At 40.3% G+C, this 23,199-nt stretch overlaps 1 protein-coding gene across 3 annotated transcripts in view; it reads left to right on the top strand.

Annotated features, from left to right (window-relative positions):
• Positions 1-23,199, top strand: part of PTPRQ (protein tyrosine phosphatase receptor type Q) — a 212,322-nt gene that overhangs the window by 31,133 nt on the left and 157,990 nt on the right. For all 3 annotated transcript variants that reach the window (XM_043547169.1, XM_043547172.1, XM_043547163.1), the window contains 5 exons: positions 5,814-5,979; positions 7,756-8,016; positions 18,749-18,909; positions 19,840-19,951; positions 20,715-20,941. In XM_043547169.1, coding sequence (XP_043403104.1) covers positions 5,814-5,979; positions 7,756-8,016; positions 18,749-18,909; positions 19,840-19,951; positions 20,715-20,941 — 927 coding nt within the window. The remainder of the gene's footprint in view (positions 1-5,813; positions 5,980-7,755; positions 8,017-18,748; positions 18,910-19,839; positions 19,952-20,714; positions 20,942-23,199) is intronic.

The raw sequence follows: 23,199 nt of genomic DNA, 5'->3' as shown, positions 1-23,199 counted from the left end.
GGAATGCTGGGAATCAGGATTTTTTGGGTTCTGTTCCTGGCTCAGAAGTGGATTGATGTATAATAGTTACAGAAAGCATGGCCAAACATATATATTTGGCACATTCATTCTGAAAAGAAGTGTGGCCAAGTAGATGAGACTTGCCATATCAGATACAGGTTTCTGTTCCGGGCTCTGTCAGAAGAGTCCTTGACTAACATCTGTTTTACCCCATCTGTAAAATGGGAAGAATGATATTTGCCTGCCTCTTAAATAGGGCCATGAAGCTCTTCTCAATATAATAAGGGTTATGAAGTACACAGAGATATTAATATCAAGCTATGGAAGACGGAAGAGTAGAATTCATGATTTCTTTCTGGCTCCTAGGCCAGTACGGCCAAAGAGGGGTCTGGGTACCTCTTCTTGTTGATGCTGTTGCTGCTGCTGCTGTGTCCTAAATGGAACTCAAGGCCTGTGGGACTTGGGAGCATGCTCAATGCAGATGGAAGCGCAATGGGGCCTGGGAGCATGCTCAGTGCAGTCGATGTATAATAAACTATTTGGGGCTAGGAGAATGTGTCATGCAAATGACATGTAGGGAGTTTTGTGAGGTTAGAAGCGTATTCAGTGTAGTTGTTATATAGGTAGCTGTATGGATCTGTGAGCATGCTCAGTGCAAATGGAAGATCAGTGGAGCTAGGGAACATATTTAATGTATCTGGAATGTTCAGAGATTGTAGCAGCAAGCTTCTACCAGGCTCTTCTGATGACCATCTCTGCCCAATTTCAAGTCCCTGCTCCAAACCCCAAAAGCACCTCTTCAGTGAAACAGTTTTTTTTTTGGGGGGGGGGGGGGGGAGGGGGAGGGGAATCACAAATTGGCAAAATTCTTATTTTCCTGTAATCTGAGGCAGAAACCAAGCATGGAGAATTTCAACCCAAACAGTTAAAATCTGGCACATTTATAAGCAACTTTAAACAGGGGATTGTAATGGAAAATGTTATGCAACTTTACGTACAGGCATCACTACATACTCTGCCTATATATAATGGTGGGGATTATCTCTACCTGAGAAGTTGGATACAAAGCTCTCTTAGATTATTAAAAATAGAAGTTTGTGCCCTCTGATATTGGAAATGGTAATTTTCTCTATATGTGCACTAAGGTTTCAGATTTGACCTGTGACATTGACGTCCTATAATCTGAGTTTTCTTAATATAGCAGTTTCTTGGATTGGTACCTCTACTAGAGTAAGAATACAGTGTTCTCCATCAATCTGACTTACTGAGAGTGGCCAGTGATCCCAGCCACAGCGCAATTCTTTCATGAATCCCAGAATATTTTCCCATTTTTAAAATAAATTCTCTTTGATTTGCTATGCAAGCTGAGATGTGCTTTTGAAATTGTTTGTATGTGTTTGGCCAGGATGTATTTACCAAATCTTATGGAAAAAAATTGTAATCACTAATATTAATCTCTGTGACACAGTATTATTGTTTGACTAATCATAGAGGAGGCAGCCATGTTAGACAGTGTTTTTCCTGAATAAATGAGATTGTGTAAAACTTTAATGAGAGAGGCTTCAGTAGACTGGTTACTTAGCAAAGTGTACCTGCATAATTGGGATCATTTTACTAATCATTTAAAATTAATCATCCCAGCTCATCATCTTTCCGTGACATGTATAGTAGTTTGTAGAGTGAAGATAATACTTAAAATGTGCTTTCTTGTTTCATATAAATGTAGATATTTTAATACATTACTTTGCTTTTAATATTTTGCCACTCTCTGTAATTCACACGAGTAAACAACATTCTTCGTGGAGTTAAGCCCAAAGAAACAGGCACTGTGCTAGGGAGATACACAAGGGTCTGAGGGGATGGAATCCGCACTCCCGGCCACTTCATGGCTGTACCACTGTGCTTTCAGGTCACTCTCGTTCCTGTGATACTTCTCTTCACCCCCAAGCCCTCCTGTCCTGGGGGGCAGCAGCTGGTGGATCTGTGAAGTTGTGGGTCTACCTGCCCTGCCTTTCCTTTTCCCTGGCCCAACTCTTGCCCCTCAAAAACCACGCATGCTAAAGCACAAGGGGCTCTTACAGAGCACAGCTTGGTGGCACATGTGTTTGCAGACTTCCTTCATGTGCTTCTTAACTCTTGCTCTCCTGTGCTGCAGAGTTTCATTGCATTCAGGGCTTTCAATGCCCATGGAAGGGACTAGGGCAGGACTAGTCTCACAGACCTTGAAACTGCCTAGGAATTTACATTGGGATTTTCAAAGAAGCCTGTGGGAGTTATGTGGCCAAATCCTATTTGTTGGTATGATGCAGTTCAGTGGTACTATCCCTTTGTGGTGCTAGAAAGCAGTTATACGGCTTTGGAGTAGGATGGAGCTGCTGAAGCGTACCAATGAATGGAGTTGGGTGTCTAATTCCCTTAGGCTCCTTTGAAAATTACAGTTTTAAAGAATATTATATGATTTTTTTTTCTTTTGGTCCAGGTGCACCAAGAGCTGTGAAGTACCTGGCCCTAGTCCAAACTAAATCTATATGCCTGATCCTATCCATTAATTCTTGACCTGCTCTTTTACCCATTAGGTAGTTCTTATTCTTTACATCTTCACTCTAATCCAAATGGCTGGTAGGTGGTCTCCTGCAAAACTGGAGTCAGTACTGCTCTGTGATTCAGCTAGCAGGGGTTTGCTATTAGAGTGTATTGTTATTTTCCTTTAGAGCACAAGCACCTCACCTGTCAGCCATTAATGCGCTCCATCTGCCTGGGAAATGAATCTTCTAAAGTCATGCCAGCCACTGAGTCAACTACATCGCTCTACATTACTGCCAAGGTGTTGGGTGAACTGTTTAGCCATTACTCTTTCAAGCTATTTAAAAACCCCTATGATAAAATAATATACTGTAGTTTCATAAATTTAAATTGAACTGTTTGTTATAAGGGAAAGTAATTATTTCAGTAATGTTACAGATAACCAGAAAGCACTTTGGGGCAGGGACCTCATCTTATTTGGTGCCTATACATGACAGGTCCCCAATCCTGACAGGGGCTTGTGTGCACTACTGTAGTATAAATACCAATAAATTAGTAAGAAACATGAATATAAAATGGAAAGAGAAGTAAAAAGGTTAAGACATTTCAAATTCCTTCCACAGCTGTTTAATAAACTCTTTGAAGATAACTGAATTTGCCACTCCAGTATATAAGATAGTGCTCCCCAAACTTATGAATACTGAGTGCCACTTCAGTAAAATGAACTCAGTCATGGTCCCCCTGAAACCCACCATGTGTTATTAAAGGCCTACCTCTCTTAATTTGTACATCTCCCCAAACCCCATGTGTCCATCCTTGCATGGGGGGCACACCCCACCCTTTGGAAATACTGCTATAAAACAGGGTTTTCGTTTCCTCTCTTAGTGTTTGTGAAGCTGCTCTACCACTGGAGGGGGCAGGTGGCTCTGGAGATGGTGCAGACGCATAGGACCTCAATGCAAATAGCCCTGGGTTCCAGAAAATCTTCCTAAATTTGTGCAGCAGTATGTGGATCTGTGGTGTTTGAGAGCCAATTCCTCTCTGCTGCTTCTGCAGGTGGTGGTGATCTGGCAAATCCTGTTTCCCCCACCAACACCAACACCACTTCCTGATAAAACTCTGTGTTGGCCCCATTTGGAATGGATAGGGGTCTGGATCTTAGTTATTTCGTTCTTTAAATAGAGTAATGGAGGGAGGTTAATTGGAGTGAAGCCTTAGTTTTGTAATGATGAAAAGAACATAGACTTGTTTTCTGTTAGTTTCAGTTTCTACACACAAGTATTTTTGCTGCTTCAAATGCCGATTAAAATGGGGCAGAGGATGTACTATTGTTATTATTTGTATTAAGTTTGCTCCTAGGATATGTCTACACTGCAGTGTAAGCCCGTGCTTGAGCCCAGGCTCAAAGCTAACCCCCCTTGCATCTACAGTGCAATTGCACTAACCCAGTATTCAGACCAAGGGTCCCAGGATCCTGCGGGCTGGAGGTTCCAAATTTGAGTCATACCAGACCCAGGATCTGAGCCCTATTGCTTTGCAATGTAGCCACAGCCCCACTTGACTCAGGTCCTAGGAGTCATCTGGAAGTACAGTAGAACTTCAGAGTTACAAACACCTCGGGAATGGAGGCTGTTCGTAACTCTGAAATGTTCGTAACTCTGAACAAAATGTTATGGTTGTTCTTTCAAAAGTTTACAACTGAACAGTGACTTAATATAGCTTTGAAACTTTACTATGCAGAAGAAAAATGCTGCTTTTAACCATCTTAATTTAAAGAAGCAAGCACAGAAACAGTTTCCTTACCTTCTTTCCTTATCCCAACAATCTGCAACCCACTCTATTGAAAACAGAAGCCTCCCCCCAACCTTTTGGCAAATGGCAGCAGCTCAGATCAGCGTTACCCCATTGTGTTCTGATCATCCATCTGAAAACACACTGTCAGAGACCCTCCTGAGTTTGCATCAGAGAGCAAACTGATCAAGCCTTTTGCATAGTGAGCTGCTTCCTGGTAATGTGCTGGGTGGGCAGTAAAGTTTTCCCACAGTGCACCATGTTCCTAGGTCTAGAGCAGCCACATTTCGGAGAGGTGGAAGGGGGCACTAGGCTCTCTGGGATAGGGTTACTTTTACTTGGGTCTGTACTGCAGTGTGGATGCCAGAGCCCTAGGTTCGAGCACGGGTCAGAAAATTCTTAACCTAGGGTTAAAATACAATGTAGACGCTCAAGTCCAGGATTCCCTAACATGGGTCAACTAACTCGAGTCCCACTAACACTGGGCTTACATTTCAGTGTAGACATACCCTTAGAGGTCTCAGCTGAGGCTAGGGCCTCATAGGGGATATCTACGCTGCACCCTGGGCTTGTGGACTCAGTGTTTCTAAGCCCATGCTTGAGTGTCCTTACTGCATTGTAAACCTGGGTTTACAATTTCTGGTCTTGGGTCTCACAGCTGTGCTAAAGCATCCATACTGCACTATGCAGACCTTCAGAGTAGCAGCCGTACTAGTCTGTATTCTGTGCTACAGCTCACTTCATCAGATGCATTTCTCCACCTGTTAGGAGCTCACGAAAGCTTATGCTCAGATAAATTTGTCAGTCTCTAGGGTGCCACAAGCCCTCCTTTTCTTTATGCAGACCTTCTGATTCAGGTCTGCAGCTTGACCTGTGTCCACATTGCAAGATGACAGGGCTTGGACCTGAGTCACAGTGGAATTTGAGCTCTGACCTACCCCTCTAGCCGGGTCCTAGGACTTGGATCCTGAGTCCTTGCTGACTCAAGTCAGACTGATTTGTGGGTGGGTGGGTGAAAAAGGAGCTTGGGCTCAAACCTGAGTCAGAGCTAGGACTTTGTGTGCCATGTAGATGTACCCATTGTGCTAGGCACTGTATAAACACACACTGACAGACTGTCTTGCCCTGAAGCACTTATGAACTAAACTGAGAAGAGTGAGAGGGGAACTAAAAGCACAGAGAAGTGAGGTAACTGCCCAGTGAAGCAGAATAGGTCAGTGGCTGAGCTGGGACTAGAATCCAGGGCTCCTGACTCCCAGCATGGTGCTGGGTCCGCTAGTCCATGCTGTCTCTTTTAATTACCCTAATTTATTACAGATTTTTATGGAAAGTGTTACAAAACTTGTGAACTTTAATATTAATCTCTGAAAAAGATTTTCTGTCTTTGCAATATCTGGCTATTATAATACATTTTCACTATAAGATATTAGCTGACATCTCTGAACCTTACTATTGTGAGATGAAAGAATTTGATACTAAAATGTATTTTTCTTCTGTAGCTTTCCTATTGTTTGATAGCAAACAGTGAAACACTACGTACAACAACTGTTTATGGCAGCAGAGCTATAGTGAAAAATCTAACCCCTGGAATGGACTACTTGTTTCAATTAAAGACAATTAAAGGCTTGGATTCCAGCATGGCTGTGGAGAAAAAAGTCACCACAAGTGAGAAAACACTTCATAGTTTTTCTTAGTTGGTTCCTTTTAAGGTGGCAAAATAAATATGGATAGTTGTAATGAATATATGTGGTTACAAAAGAATAGTTTGGGTAAAATGAAGGCTATAAGCTACATTCAGCTCCTAGTTGCACTGGTAATCTAGAGGAAGGTCTTCAGTCTAGTACACGGGGTTAAAACTCAAGAGATGTGGGTTCAATTACAGATACAGCATTAAAGGAAGAGATGTAGCTACATGAAGCAACAAACTTCCAGCTCTAGATGTGCGATCTCCACTGAGTGTTCCAAGAACAGATCCTAATGCTTTTAATATGATCTTACACTTTACTTTCAATGTTTCTTAAAATTCCTGCAAAATAGAGATACTAAACTGAATGATTGCTCTTGTACAGAGGCTTCAGCATACTTATGAGAAGATACTTTTGTGCTTGACTGTGCTAGAAAGCATGACAAAGTAGACAAATTGTGCTCCAAATGCTCAGCAGGTACAAAAGTAAACACCAAGTTTAAGAAGTTCCATTGCACTGGCAGTAGTGCTACCAGAGAATAGCATGGAAAGAGTAGGGGATGTTTGGGGAGGAGTCATGGAGAAATAGTTTTACTTCAGATTCTGGAAAAACTAAACCACCAAACTCATACACACATCTCTCAGCCCTTCCCCCCCTCTTATTTTGTGGTTTCCTGTGGTTTATTTGGTCCCAAACTCCTTAACCATTGAGTGATTTAGTGAGGTTGCTCTGCAAGCACAGCGAACCTACTCAGCCAGTTACTCACAGGATAGCCAGCCCCAGGCCTGGCAGATTCTTATTGATGCAAAATGCATCCCAGGCAGAGGGAGTAAGCATCTTCCCGTTTGAGAAGTCCATCTTTGGCCAAATATTTTCATGAGTATCAAGGGTAAATCCAATATGTAGCTGGGCAAAGATTTACCTGTGAATAAACTTCCCCTTGCTCTATAGTAAGCCCTGCCAATTTTCACAGAAAAATGTTGCATAAATTAACAAGATTTCAGGAGTCTGCATGCAAGCTTAATTAACATTTCTGTAATGTACACCTTTAGGGAAACCTGAAAAGCATTTTCCTTCAAATTGTAACAAGGCACATAAGTTAAAGAAAACACTATTAATTATTGGTTATTAATTATTAATTAAAATGAATGTCATTTTAGAAATGCTAATATAAGTACAAAAAGTCTTTTTTGGGTAACTTTTATCATTGACTCTGGATAGTTTGATGTGTTGATTTTTAAGTGAATATATGAAATATTTAGTGACTAAATTCTTCACTTATAAAATAGTATTGTCCATGATATTTTTGTAAACTTTAAATTTCTGTGAATAGAATCATTAATGTTATTTATGAAGGGTTCAATTCTCATGTCTCTGCAACTGAGTAGCTGTGTTTTTCTAATGAGAGCTCTGCTAGGTTTGGAATCCTGCTTAGTCTGGAATCACATAGACTGCATTATATACATAGGGTGCATATCCACTGTGCTTGCTCCCCAATTCCTGCCTTCTTTCTCCAGGTAGCAGAACTGTACTGGCTATTCTGCATCCGTGACCAGAAAATCTCCTTAAAAGCTTTATATTTCATAATATTAGAAAACCTCAAAACAGTCACATTGAAACTCCATATTTTTGCAGATTGGTATAACTTTTAGTTGAATATGATAAAGTCTACTTAAATTAATTATTTATAATTTATTTTCTTTGTCAGTCTAATATATCTGTCCATCTTATTTATCTTTTTTCTTTAAAAATGTAGAACCAGCTGGGATATGTGGCCTAATGTTAAAAAAGACAAATACTTCCTCTGCCACGCTCATGTGGAATCCAACCAGGACAAACTTCACCCATTATACAGTAGCTGTATCAAACAGTACATTCAGGAAAGAATATAGTCTTTTGGGAGTGCTGAATGACTACACAGTTACAGGTCTGACTGCTGGCAGCATTTATAATTTCACATTACAAAGAGTCAGAGGCCACGTTGAAGGAGCTATCACATTCATTGAAATTGTAACAGGTTTGTACATTTTCTCTCTTTTTCTCTTTATTCTTGCAAGTGGGTAGGCATCACATTCTGGGTATAATTCAGACCAGTGAGGGGTTGTGTTACCACCTGCCCTGCAACCTTGTGTGCCTCACAATGCTTTGCTGTTGTAGCTCACAACCTGGGCTGCTCACAAATAGCAAGCAGGTCATACCCTGAGTGTGTGTGTATAGCTACAATACTGATCCAAAGGAGTACTTGTGGCACCTTAGAGACTAACCAATTTACTTGAGCATAAGCTTTCATGAGCTACAGCTCACTTCATCGGATGCAGAAAGTGGAAAAACACTTTATGCATCCGATGAAATGAGCTGTAGCTCACGAAAGCTTATACTCAGATAAATTGGTTAGTCTCTAAGGTGTCACAAGTACTCCTTTTCTTTTTGTGAATACAGACTAACACGGCTGCTACTCTGAATACTGATCCAGCAACTCTGACCCCAGCAGCCTGTTGGCAACACACCAGCCACACTCTCTGGCTTCGAGCAGCCTTGATTACTACCTGCAGGGTGACCTCAACACACTCGCAGTCCTGAATTTCCCACAAAACATGTGTTCTGCACTGTCCAGCCCTCTCCTGGACAGTTTAGATTTTATAGGACCATTGCGCTTGTAGGGGGTCAATATCCAACAGCCTGCTACTTTAAATGGAGTTAAACATGACAGTGGATTAGTTTTGATAAAACAATGAAACAATTTTATTTAACTACAAAGAGATTTTAAGCGAGTACAAGGTATTAAAGTCAGAAATGTTTACAAGAGAAATAAAGATAAAACACTTTCTAGTAGCTAAAAGTTAACAAACTAGACTTGGTTCAAGGTAAAATCCTTACCCTGTGTGTGTGTGTGAGAGAGAGAGAGCCTGGGGTGTTTTTGCCCTCACTTTTATTGTCCAGTCACCCTTCAAAATGCATTTTCCTGAGGGTTACCTCTAAATAAAGTTAATTCCAGCTACGAGGAAGGAAACATGGAGTCTCATGGTGAAAAAGATTCCGTGTTGTTGTTTGTTAGAATGCAGATGGATCTATTACTGACCCCCTTCATTGCCAAAGAATGGCCAGTTGACCAGTGATTGCCAATTAACTTGGATGACACCTGGCTAGAGGCATCAGTTGTCCTTTTTCTTTGAGAAACAGGTTTACCCCCTCCCCAGACTTGTCTAGTAAACACGTTTCAGTCATAATTTCATATTATGTTCATAACTTTACATATAGTGTTGCCACACACATTTCACCATGATATTATTGACCAGTCAGTTATTAGTTTTCAAATGATACCTCACTAAGCATATTTGGTACAAAGATTATTATGATGGTGTGTACGGTGTGAATACAGCGGAGCATTCGGTCACACTTGGTAAATGTCAGTGCACATTTATTCTTGTACAATATTCTTGTATAACTCATTTTAAACAAATAGAATGTAAGCATTGCCACTCCTGATACTGAGCTTCTGGATGAATTCTGAAATATTTTCATGAGGTTTTACAGTACGATATCTGAATAGTGCATACAAAGTAGTTTCCTTTTGTTGTGGTCCCAGCTGTGCCTCATCAATACAGCATTAAAACACATCTGAAGGTACAATATCAGAAAACTACTCAAGTAGAGATAATGCCTTTATTTTGGGTACTATCATTATTTAGGCCCAATCATGTAAAGACTTTATGCATGAGCTGAATTTCACTGTCTGGGAGTAGTCACATTGATGTCAATGGGACGTCACTACGTATGAAGTTAAGCAGGTGTGTAAATCTTTGCAGGATTTAGGCCTTTGGTTGTAAACTATTTGGAACAGGGATTGTCTCTTACTATGTATGTACAGCACTTAGCATAATGATGTTTCAGTCTTGGTTGAGGCCTTTCGGTTCTACCATAATATAAATAAATAATAATACAAATCTTACCTACACAAGTTTGAACAGGAAAAATATGGTGACATCAAAAGTAAGTCAACCTGTCACTCCTTTCTCTATAGCTAATTTGCATGCAAATATTTTATTGGTTGTAATGACTGTGATATGAGGGAGACTGAACAAATGTCTAGGGTTCTCATTGGTAGATTACTTAATGTGATCATCAGTGCTCTTTAAAGATTCTGTGGCTGCATGCTAAGTTTGGGCATCAGTGTTTGAAAGGCTCTTGTTATTGAGCACCAAGGTAAGACTGTCAAGGAACTAAGGTAGGAAGGCAGAGGGATCCCTTAAAGCATAGAGACAGTGAGGCTAACAAATCCGACCTGTAGTAATACCATGAGGGGGAAATATGGAAAAAAAGTCTCATAAGTCTTTAAAAAACAGTTTGTTAATTATAAATTGTTTACTTTTTGAGTGGTTCACTAGTGGGTAGAGTTAAGGTTGCTTGGGTGCCTTGACCATGCATTTCTTACCTCAACATGTTTGGATTTCTTTAAGTATAACCTTAACTCTGAATTTCCTGGTTTTCAGGTAATTAAAATATCACTGTAATATTTTATACCCCTAAGGTACTGATAGAAACCTTCAACCTTAACTTCATTTTAACATGATTTATTTTATCTGGGAATATATCTGGTAAGCACTGAGTAGGACACAGGAACAGAAAGTGGCTGTACAGTTACAGAAGTATTTTGCAGAGATAATGATATGTTCAGTCATTGTGACTTGAAGAAAACCTGCTACTGTAGGTAAGAAGGTGTGTTTGTGTGTGTGTATTGAAAGGTGGATAATGGAGGAGTAGATGGGCTGAAGTATTGATACTGCAAAGACCTAATGCACATGCTTAACTTTATGCACTGTGAGAAATCCCATTGGCTTCAGTAAGACCATGTACAGAGTGTAAAGTTAAGCATGTGCATATATGCAGGATTGGGGCCTCAGACAGGTTCTTTAGGGAAAGAGAGAGGAGTGGGGGAGGGAGAGTTTTCTGAACCTGAGTGTTTGCATTTAATTTGAGAGTTAGGTTAATACTAGGGGGACGGAGGTTTTTATTTTAAGCAGTCCAATTGGGGCATCTCTCATTTTAAGCTGAGCTTTAGTAAAAGAAATATTGCGCATACCTTATTTAAGAGCTTCCCACATAAATACTCCAAAAATAATGATCTTTAATGTTTCTACAAGAACCTGTCAATTTATCACAGATTGTAGAGAAAGATAATGGCCTCAAAGAGGTTTCCTTAATTCAAATCAGATCTATCCACACAAATGAAAAAGAAATGTCCTTTTCGCACTTCAGAACTTGCCACTAGTCAGGAAGCTGCTGAGTTCATCTGTAAAGATGAAAAAACAAAACAAAAACCCTGGCACTGTGAAAACTGCTTTCATTACATGCTACTGGACCATAATGAGATTTCACAAATCATGATAATTTGATTTTTCCTCTTATGACAATATCATGTGATTTGCATTTATATAGCACTTGTCAGGCAAGGATATCTGAGTGCTATTAAGGATAAAATCAAATCAAATTAATGTTTAGTGCTAAAATGGCAGACCCTATATATATATGAACTATATGAACAAATGATAGTTGTGCTAAAATACCAGTTTAATGAAACGGGTTTGGAATTTAGACCCTCCCCCACAAAAAAGCAAATACTCTGTGATTGTTTAGCATCAGTAGAAAGGGTAATTCTCCACCCTGGGAGTAATAGCAAAAAGTAGTGACAACAGGCTGAGTCAGAGGGGAGCTGACTGGGGAGAGAAGGCCATGCAGCGTAATACCTGGGTCTGAAGGGCAGAGGGCGAGGTTGGGAAGCAACGTATTGCTGGCGAGGAGGCCATGGCAATGGCTTATAGATAGCCAGGAGTGGCTTACAAACAAAGTTAGGGAGAGTGGTTACAGGCCTTAATGAGACTACATGTGCCAGATAAAAGGATTGGACTCTAGCTGGAGGATTTGCAGGCCAGGGGCATGAGGGCATCGAGGAGAGGGCTGGCCTGGTGTGAGTATCCCTGGCACTAGGCCTAAGGAGCCCCATCATAAGACTCCTGTAGTGGACTGCCCTTAGGAGTAGGGTGACCACCTTTTCAAAATGCAAAAATGGACACATGCAGTGTCCCCTTTCTGTGGCCCTGTCCTCTGCTCTTCTTCTTCCCTCTGAGGCCCCACGCTCTGGCCAGGCCAGAAGTTGGAGCTGGGCAGTGTTAGGAGCCGCCCAGGAAGCCCGGACCTTCCAACTGCCCTGGGAAGGGTGCCAAGGTGCCCGAGAACAGCCTCTGGCCCATGTCCCCACCTCCTGGGGTGCGCCGCCCAGGGCAGGTGGAGGGTCCAAGACTCCCCACAGCAGTCTGCACGGCACTTACCACAGCCCAGCTCTGGCTTCTGGTCTGACCAGGAGTGGGGCTTTGGGGGGAAAAGGAGGAGCAGGGGTGTGGCCTCATGGCCCACCTCACACCCCTCCTCCCCACTGGGAAGAGGCTGGTGTTGTCCCTGAGCTTTGGGCAGGTGTGGAGCAGTGCTGCAGGGAATCCTGGACAAATGCTATCCCAGAATCATTCAGCCTGGGGCCAGGACTTGAACTCTGCATTTCAGGACTGTCACATTGTTAGGGACAGGTGGTTACCCTACTTAGGGGCTGAATTGGAGCCTGTTGTGTTGATGATAAGACAGAAAATATTATATTGCCTCTATATAAATCCATGGTACATCCACATCTTGAATACTGCATGCAGATGTGGTCATCCCATCTCAAAAAAGATATACTGGAATTGGAAAAGGTTCAGAAAAGGGCAACAAAATGATTAGGGATATGGAACGGCTGCTGTATGAGAGATTAATAAGACAGCTTGGAAAAGAGATGACAAAGAGGGGATATGATTGAGGTCTATAAAATCATGACTGGTGTGGAGAAAGTAAATAAGGAAGTGTTATTTACTCCTTCTCATAACACAAGAACTAGGGGCCACCAAATGAAATTAATAGGCAGCAGGTTTAAACCAAACAAAAGGAAGTATTTTTTCACACAATGCAAAGTCAATCTGTGGAACTCCTTGCCAGAGGATGTTGTGAAGGCTAAGACTATAACAGGGTTCAAAAAAGAACTAGATAAATTCATGGAGAATAGGTCTATCAATGGCTATTAGCCAGGATGGACAGGGATGGTGTCCCTAGCTTCTGTTTGCCAGAAGCTGGGAATGGGTGACAGGACATGGATCACTTGATGATTACCTGTTGTGTTCATTCCCTCTGGGGCACCTGGCACTGGCCCCTGTTGGAAGACAGGATACTGGGCTAGATGGACCTTTGGTCTGACCCAGTATGGCTATTCTTATTTTCTTATCATCTTGTGTTTGTCTTTTAAAGCAGTTTTGCCCCACGATAATTGCAGTGTTTATTTCTGGCAGCTCTAATACAGCAACCTTTTGTTATTCATCAGCCACTGAGAGTGTTTATGGGAACCCACTGAGGGCTAGTGCCTGAAGGGCCTTGTGCTTGGACCATCTACAACACTTGCCTCTGAGCAAGCACCTGTGGGCTGGTGTACCATAGCACTCACAGTGACTCCCTGAGTGGATCAGTTCTGTTACTTTTTGTAGCTTTTGAAAAATACAAATTTTAATCTGTGATTTGATTTTTCTAACACGCTGTGTCCTGATCCTGTACCTTAGGGCCATGCTTAATTTTTTGCACTGTGAGTTGTCCCACTGAAGTTAGTGGGTAAAGTTAAGCATATATGAGTTGGATTGGTGCCCATGATAGTCTTCCCTGTTACTGTAATCCAGGCAGAGTTTTTAAGGCGCGAAGCTCCAGTCCAGACATATTCCTGATTTTTTCCCCCTTGGGTCACCTTTCGTCCTGTGTACTCTTGATTTAATTATGAGCTCTGAATTAACACACTGCAGAGTATCCGTTGCTCTGCATTTCTCAGTTTTCCATGCGCTAATGAAAAGAACATGATTTTCATAAGTGTGTCCATTGTATTTTTTTTTAGTCCAATAAAAAGGAGTACCTTAAAGCTTCATATTGTTTATGTGATAACAGGAAACTATAGAACCTTTCTGGTTTCCCTCTTGTCCAAATCAGGCTTTCCATTTTGCTATTTTTGGTCTTTTTGGGGAAGTCTACTATGTTTTTTACACAACAGGTTGTAATCTCTTTTTTCGTTCTTTACCAGTGGTTTAGAATAATCATTGGGAACAAATCTGATATTAATTTTACTGTAACTGATTCTAATGCAACCATCTGATAAACTTCCGTATGCTGCATTTAAGTGATATTCCATTTTAATTTTTGAGTATTAAAGCACTAAAATCAAACATTTATTGATAAGAATGTGATAAAAGGCAATTATTTGTATTCAGAGGATCAGCTACAAGGCAGTCATGTCTCACAGTAATTATTCATCTGACGGCTGATGGCAGGATATAGTAACTGTCTCATTCTTTATCTCTTTGGCTGTAACAAGCTAGATTGTGATCAGAAAACTGACACAGGAATTTTCACAATTCACAGTTTCAAGGTAGTTCTGATTTATTTGACATACTCGTAATTTTGATTTGATTACTCTTACCTATAATTAATCACTTTTATAATTAATTACTCCTAACTGTTTTTTCCATTTGCACAGTAATATATAAATTGTCCCAGTTTTTTAGCGAGATATAGTATGATCTGATTGAAGCCTACCAATAGTAAAAGGGGAAGGTAGAAAGCATTTGACAGCCCTGATCCTGCAAACACTTAAGCGTGTGTAGCCCAGATACACAAAGGAACTTAGGCATGGCAACTCTGATGCAGTGCCTAACTTTTAGGTGACTTGCCACCCAGTGAAATCCATAACCTTGAGTTAGAAGGCCTAGGCTCCCTATACAATACATAGGAAGAGTTAGGCACTAAGAATGGGGTCCACAGAAGACAGCATGTTGATCAGGGAGCAGCCGAAGGGTATGTCTACGCTGCAGTTAGACACCTGCAGCTGGCCTGAGCCAGCAGACTTAGGCTTGCAAGGGGGCCAGGAGGTGGGGGAATGCACTGTTTGAACATCTTGCTGGTGCTTAAGTGTGACATATGCAACCAGGTGCCTAGACTGAGGCAGCTGTGTGTATGACCACTGGCAAAAACTTAGGCCTGTAGGGATTTTAGGCACTTCCAGGGTTCAGCAGCAGCTAAGCATGGGTTTCGAAGGTCTCAATGATGCCTAAATGTTCATCTTAGGCACCTAATGTGGCAGTTGGATGCCGAAGCCCTTTTGTTTATCTGTCTCATGAGTAACTTTCCACATAAAAGTGGTCTCTTTCAATGCAGTGGAACTACTCACATGGCTAAAAGCTACTCATGTGCCTAAGGGTTTGCAGAATTGGGGCTTCTGTTTGGAAAAACAATAAGCCAGGTCATCATCCTAACCTAAACCTCCTATGGATTAATGTAAAAAAGTCATAGGTCCATAAAAGCTATTAAATACTTTTCTGACTATGTATAGATTGAACCTTACAAGAAACATAACTGGCAAATGGTTATACAGTACAGAAACAGAACTCTGAAAGCGCATATGGAATGTATGTTAGTCAGATTTGTTGGCAGAAACTTTCATATAAGTAACAGGGAAAGTGGGCCAGTAGGTTAAGCCAGTGGATAAAAGAGAGGCAAGCAAAGGTGAATTTGTTTTCACAATCTGTAATGATTTTCTGCAATCAGCGTTGATTTTCCTTCAATAAAGGAAAAACAATCAATCAGATAATTCTTCAAGGTATGGACTTATATTGACATATAGGGAGTTATTTATTCAAGGGCAAATCTAGCCCCCTGCTCCATGGCCATGCACAGGTCTTCTGGAGTGTGACCACTGCAGTTTTGTTTTGCAAGGGAAAGGAGAAGAGGCAGGTTGCGTGTATGTGTGGGACAGGGAGGCAGGTGAAGAGTGCATCCTCTCTGTATGAGGGAGTCTAGGTCATGAGTTCTCTTTACATCAGTGTGCAGGGTGTAGGAGTTTAGGGGGAAAAGACAGGATTTGCCATGCAGTAGATCCTCCTGTCCACCACATTGGTTGGGAGTGTGTAAAATGTCTGCTGAGAAAACTGGAATAGCCTCTGTGAAGTGGCTTTGCAACTACTGCATGACCTGGAAAGGGGAGAGTTCCCCTGTCTGCTGTATGCATCTGCCTGGCATTCAACATGTCTAAACGAGTCAGGCACTGGAGTCTAGATTTGGATCATAGAGCACTGCCACATACTCCTTATGAATGCAAAACTGCTGTTGAGCTCTACCGCTTTTTCTAAATCCCATTAGTGTTTAATATGATTTATTTATCAATTACTGAGATTACTACTAGGGCTACATTTGTAAAGAATGCCTTGGAAGCTTTCAGTTAAGGCAACAACACTTTCATTTTCAAATTTGAATTTTAGGGCTAGATTCCATGCTTTTCTCCTAAGATGCCCAGCCCAGAGTGGAGAGCAAAGATGGCTTCATGCCATCATTGCACCCTTTGGATTTTGGCTGCTGCAATGGCCAAAACTAACCTTAGGCCACCTCCCCAGGTTGCCTGTGGGCTTTGCAGCGGCCCAGAATCTCTGTAGCACTCCGCACCTACTCCTGCCTCACACCCAGCATGCTCTCTATATGGGGGTTTGTGATGGGGACCAGTTAGTCAGCTCAATCTGTGCTGGACACATGACTCATGTACACTACCACAGGGGTGGAAAGGAGCTCTATTGGGGACCATAATCAATCCCCCTGTCTCTAGTGCAACTGATATTAGTAATAAGGAATTTGTGTGGCTCAGTTGAACACATACAGAACTTGCAGGTTCTCTGCATATAGGGTTCCTATTTGGATTTTCACAAAATACAGGGGGAGGTTTTTGTACCAGATATTGCACTTTGATCCAGTGCCTTCTTGGTCATTACAATACAATAAAATCTACAGCTACAATCTTTCCAAATGCCTTGCTGTTGTAATGAGAATATACATATCATAGGAGTTTGGGACAGTAGATGATGATGACAAAAGACAGGAGATACATGAATAGCAAAAGTGATAGTGTGGGAAAATGGTTGGGAGCTCACTGTCTGTAGCATTTTGACCTCCATTTGGAGAAACTGTGAGGCAAAGGGGAATGGGTAGAAGGTTCTAGATATTGAGCATGGCAGGAACAAAAGAATAGTCTTCAACAGAGGAGAAGAAGGGGAATAGGAACTGAGACGAGGACAGAATTGACAGAGCACAGGGAAACGGGTAAGGAGAATGAGAGGGGCTGTGATCCTAGTGGACATTGAAGGTTATAAGAGTAATTTTGTGGTGGATGAGGAACCAGTGGAGGTCTTTTGTGACAGGAGTAATGCGATATGTTGGAGTGGGTGATGTGGAATGATGCAGCACTCTGCACAGCGTGGAGTTGGGATATGAGCAATACTGGGAGGTCTGGAATGAGCGCTAGGATAGTGGTACATGTGTGAAGGTGCTAGTGAGTGGACTTGCTCTGTGACATATGCAAAGGAGATCTTTCAGTTGAGGATTCTCCAAGATTACAGAATGGAGAGGAGGAGAAATGCAGAGGGATGCACATGGGCAAGAGCACTTCTCTGATCAAGTAGGAGGATGACTCTTTTAATGACCTGCTGAAGAAAACTGACTGATTCAACTTTGAGTCTGAAGGGGGGCAAAGAATGATTTAAATATGAGACAGAGGGAGGAAAAGAAGGAAGGGAGTGAAGGTGAAACAAGATGTCAAGAAGGGAGTGGAGAGGAAGACCCAGGTGTAGTAAAAGAAGAGGGGATGTAGGGAGAAGATACATTTGGATTAAGCATCCAGATTTTGGGGGCTTAACTGAAACAAATAGAACTTCCTGCCATTATTTGGCTCCCCAGTATTTGAGAGATATGAAGAAATATTAACTTTTATGGTAAAAAGCAGAACAAAATGTGAAATATGGCTATTTCAGAGCTCCAGTGACAGTGCTCCTTTTAGGGTTCATTCCAGGAGAGTCATTTAAACAGTCTGATCTTGCAGAGGGAGTAGGTAAATATGTTCTCAGCATATTGCTTCACTATCTATCTATCTATCCATTGTCAGCCTGTGTAAGGTTAAGCCACTTCGCTGGATAAGCCCTTAGCCCCCAATTCAGCAACACATTTAAACACATGCTTACATTCATCCTTATTCAGGAAGCCATGTAGAACTGGCTTGACTTTAACTTTGAGGTTATTAATGGGACTTAAACACATGTATAAAGTTAAGCACATGCTTGCTGAATAGAGATTGGGTGCTGAAACAGGGTCTTAATGATATGCCATTCATATATTTTAACAATGAACTGAGACAAGAAGCTACTTGGTCTCTGGTGATTTTGGGCCATATCCCACTAAAGTCAGTAAGAGTTTTGCTTGAGTGAATACTCAAGCTCTTTAATGATTTTAATAAAAAGATAGACCCTAATCATGCTCTCACTGAATTCAGCAGGTGTTCTGCCATTGACTGCAGTGGGGGCAGGATCAGGCCCTTATGTGGTGAGTAAACCAGATATAACTCTAGATGGACATCTTTACAGAATCAGAGAAATGTAGGGCTGAAAGGGACCTCAAGAGGTCATCTAGTCCAGCCCCCTGTGCTGAGGCAGGACTAAGTGTATTTAGAACATCCCTGACAGATGTTTGTCTTAAAAACCTTCGATAACAGGGATGGATAATCTTTATGATAGATTGTAACCAGTAATATACTTTTGTTGAAATTAGCTTTACCTATCGCCTTGTTTGGGTTAATCTGTTCTTAATTTGTAATTTACTTTCAGAACCTGCAAAGCCAGAGGGTCTTAAAGCCTTCAATGTTTCGTCACATTCCTTCTCTCTGAATTGGAGACTACCTTATGGATATGTGGAAAGGTTTCGTGTGGATCTTATTCCTGGTCATGGCTTTGTTACTGTCCTAGATCTTGGAGGTGGGGAGTATCGGGTATGTGTTTTTATTGTAGTATTTGGATGGCCAATTTTTGTTTATGCACTGTGCTGATGGGAAAATTCTTTGCAGAACTGACCAACCATGAAGCTTACTTCTTTAGCTTTTTAACATAGATGAGAATACAAAAGTACTAATGCCAAATTTGTGAGAGCAAATTTCAACATCTGTGGTTTGTTACCTTAACAACAGTTATAATACTTTTTTTTAACGTCTACTATAAACCTACAGCCAGTCATCCAAGAGTTCATGAATAGTTTAACAAAGGAAGGGCAGAGCTATTGAGTAATACAGGCTCATTAATTGTGTACTTGCCAGGAAGATCTAGCCTTAAATCATTAATGCAGGCAACATTTCCCTGTTAAGCCATCAAAAAGAAATAGGAGCACTTTTTGATTCTACTGTCTGAAAAAATATAATAATAATAATGACATTTCTGGTTCTTTTGCTTTTGTTTTTAATTGGAACTGCAGAGACACAGGTATTTTGTATAAATGCTTACTATTAAGGAGTGTGATGTTTATTTCAAAAGATAAGATAGATAGATGTTGGAAACTTGAAAGTTTTTCAGGGATCTTTATAATATTTTTTTATTTCTTCCCTCAGAAGAGCAGGACTTTCTAATGCTTCACATGCACTTAAATATTACCATGATGGTACTCTATGATAGACAGTTTTTTTTTTACAGAATCAGCTGTACCTAACTGTTAGTTTTGTTGTTTTTTAATATTGTATGTTTTTCAAGTCTTGTAGTGGGTAACTTAAATACAATTACAAAATGCTATATTGCAGCAAACATAAGTGATGTAGTGTTTTTATTGCTGTAATGTATATTATGTCATGTCACCTTATATAATGTTTAAAACTGTATTTTCTGTTTGTACTTATCTTGGCAAAAGACTTATATGGATTAATTTGATATTTTAGGCTGATTTTTCTAGCGTTACTCCTGGAACAACATATAATGTGACAGTTTCTTCAGTTTCTTCTTCAGCATACAGTTCACCAGTCAGTAGAACAGTGACAACTAATGTAACCTGTGAGTTAATTATGACTTATCAAATTTTGCACATTCCTGGTAAATAATTGCTTGATTTACTGCTTAAAATATGTACAATATTTCTTTATAGGTTACAATCAGTAATGAGTTTGAACCTGGTAGTGCTATTTTTGCATGAAAATATTAGACAGTTATTTGTTGTCTTTAAACCATCATCATATATATCTGCTGAGTGGTCTAGAAGAAAATTGAAGTTCCTCTAAAAATTGTTTTTAAGGAGAATCTGGTTATGATTGAAAGCTTTATTAATCCTAATGGATAGTTATGGAAGTGTTTGCTCTTATTTGTATATTATGTATTTTACACATTTCAAACTAGACATACAGACATCTTCATTTAATATGATTTCTTTAAAAAAGTATACCAGTAGCAAACACATTTTCTGAAACAGTGGCACAGATTTCTATGTAGTTTTAGGTGAAGAATCCTGAAACTGAGCAAGCTATAAAAATATCTCTTAAAACTGGCAAAATATCTGGCATCAAACTCTATTTTGTCTGTGAAGATTTTGAGCATTCCATTTTTTACATTCTTATAAAAGAATGTTCCTGGTGTTCCAAAAAAGCATTTAATCAGCTTTTGAAACAATGTTCGAGGGAGAAAAAAGCTTCATATTTACGAGCATATTAGTCTTTAGGCACTTCAGAAGTCTATGCTGAAAAATGGTTTATTTGTATGCATTAACTGTGAAGATATATGAATTGTTATCTGATCATTTAGTTCAAGAATGTTCTTTTTGCAGATCCAGGACCCCCAGTGTTCCTTGCCGGTGAAAAAGTAGGATCTGCAGGAATTCTGCTCTCTTGGAATGTACCGCCACATCCAAATGGGAGGATTGTATCCTATATTGTTAAATATAAGGAGGTCTGCCCATGGATGCAAACAACTTATACCCAAGTAACAACAAAACCAGATAGTTTGGAAGTTCTTCTCACCAATCTTAACCCTGGAACAACTTATGAAATTAAGGTAACGATATTAATGACATAGCTTTTGTACTTTGAATTCTAGGTGTTTTGTACAATATCTGAGATTAAAGTAAAATAATATAAAACTATTTTAGGCACATATAGTACTCTCCTAACCAGCCTACTAATTACTTGTTAAGTTGTGTAGTAAAATACACTGCCCAGTTCTTTTTATTTACTACAGTACTTCTCTTTAATTAAAATAATTTTCATCTCAAAGTGCACTAAAATGTGATTTCTTCTTTTAATGTCCTGTTTGACATAACATATTATGTGGCACAGTAACTCAGAGGCAAATTTTCAAAAGTATCTAAGTGACTTGGGAAAAGAGCTGTGTGGAGGACAGAAATTTTGTTTTGTAAGGATTTTGAGGTTTAAAAATCTGGCTTTGTTCTGAATCAGAACAACCCCCAAAACTTGTGAATTCTCTACAGAGGAAAATTAAAAATAAAAGTTGTTTTGGGTTGTTGAAAATGTTTTGTTTTGACAAAAATCAAAACATGTACTTTCAATTTTTACTTTAAAAATTATATTATGATAAATATAAAATGTACATAACACAAAATAAAATATTCCGAAATGAAAAATTGAAATGCTTCCTTCTGAAAATGTTGTAATATGACATTGTTGACACTTGTTTTTTTCCGGTTGTCTTTCAAAACAATATTCTGGCAAAATTGACCTGATGGAATATGGCTCTGTCAAAATTTCTCTTACAGAGAGAAGTCCCATTTTCAAAAGTGGCTTAGGCACTGAATTTCACTGGGACTCAGGCTCCTAAGTCTGTTGGGTTCTTTTGAAAACTTTACTCCAATTTCTTTCAGCCATAATGATTTACTTTGTGATATATTCCAAAATGGAAGTTAACTTCATTACTCTTCCATTTCCTTGCTGTTAAAATTGTGTGCTTGCTTTCTGAATTTGTGCTGATAATCAATAAATGCATTTCCATAGGTACAGTATAAGCAGGCTGAGTGTATTGAGATCAGGCATTCTTTTGATTTTGATATATATTTTCAAAAAATCTTCTTTAACATCTGAATAATGAATGACTAGAGGTGAAATGGCCAGAAATTATATACAATTCCCTTGCCAACATTTGTGGCAAGAGGAAAATGCTCATTTTTGTGAGGACCTAGGCAGGACGCTTTTTTGAGAGAATGAGAAGTTAGACTTGTATGCCTCTATGTGCTGCAATTTCATGCAGCCCAAGGGCTGTATAAAAATCATATAATTTCAGGTTGTGAGTAACACAGTGCACAAATTTCCTTTCAGAATTTGTACTCGCACATTATACAGTAAAAAATTGAAATATGGCTTATTTAATTATGCCTAGCATTGTGTGAAAGCTCCTTGTTGTGAATCTTAGTATTGATGACGATATGGATAAAAGTCAGTCTATGTGTGGCTACAGAAAAGTGTACTCTTTGATCTCTAACTCTCCCTCAGCTGTAAAGCAAAAGTTTAGCTATTAATAGAGAATATACCAGGGAAAACTGCCCTGACAAAGTTGAGCAGGTAGGGGTAGAGTTTCAATATAAAATTCCAAATAGCATAATAATTTTAGTCTGTTCTGTTCATTGTAATTATTACAATTCTTGCACATTTCATTTCCTACTTCCTACATGTATCTTTCCTAAGAAAATTGTGAAATGCTATTTTTTTCTTCCCCCCCGCCCGAGCTTTAATGGTCCTATCTTCTACTTCAGTGGTTCTCAATCTTTTTGGGCTCAGGACCCATTTGTAAATGTTTACAGCTTGTTGTGACCCAGTAAATAGTCTGGGGGTGGAGGCTTTTGGGTGGTTTTGGTCAGATCCTCCCCCCGCAGGGGGCTTGGATCCTGCCCGGTACTCACCCCACAGTGGTGGCTCCTGCAGCTCCTGTGCTGTGGGGCTGGCTGGATTTGGCTTTTTGCTCCCGGCGTTGCAACCTCCGGGATGGCAGTGCTGCTCAAGTTTGGCCCTGCCCCCGTGATGGGACCAAATTTGTGTGATTGGAGTTGTGACCTGGCTCATGGGGTTGCAGAGCCACTCACTCAAATTTGGCCTACCCGTACTCCCATCATCATGACGGCTGGGCTATACCTGAGTGGTGCTGGGACCAGAGGTTGCAGTGCCTGGAGCAGAGAGGTGAACCCAGCCAACCCTGTGGGACAGGAGCCACAGGAACTGCCACATGACTCTTTGAAACATTCTAGAGACCCAATTTCGGGTCCTGACCCATGGGTTGAGAAACTCTGGTCTACTCTACGGGTCAAA

The sequence above is a fragment of the Chelonia mydas genome, chromosome 1 (assembly GCF_015237465.2).
Source record: "Chelonia mydas isolate rCheMyd1 chromosome 1, rCheMyd1.pri.v2, whole genome shotgun sequence".
NCBI classification, from domain to species: domain Eukaryota; kingdom Metazoa; phylum Chordata; order Testudines; family Cheloniidae; genus Chelonia; species Chelonia mydas.
This window is presented reverse-complemented; position numbering and strand designations above follow the sequence as displayed.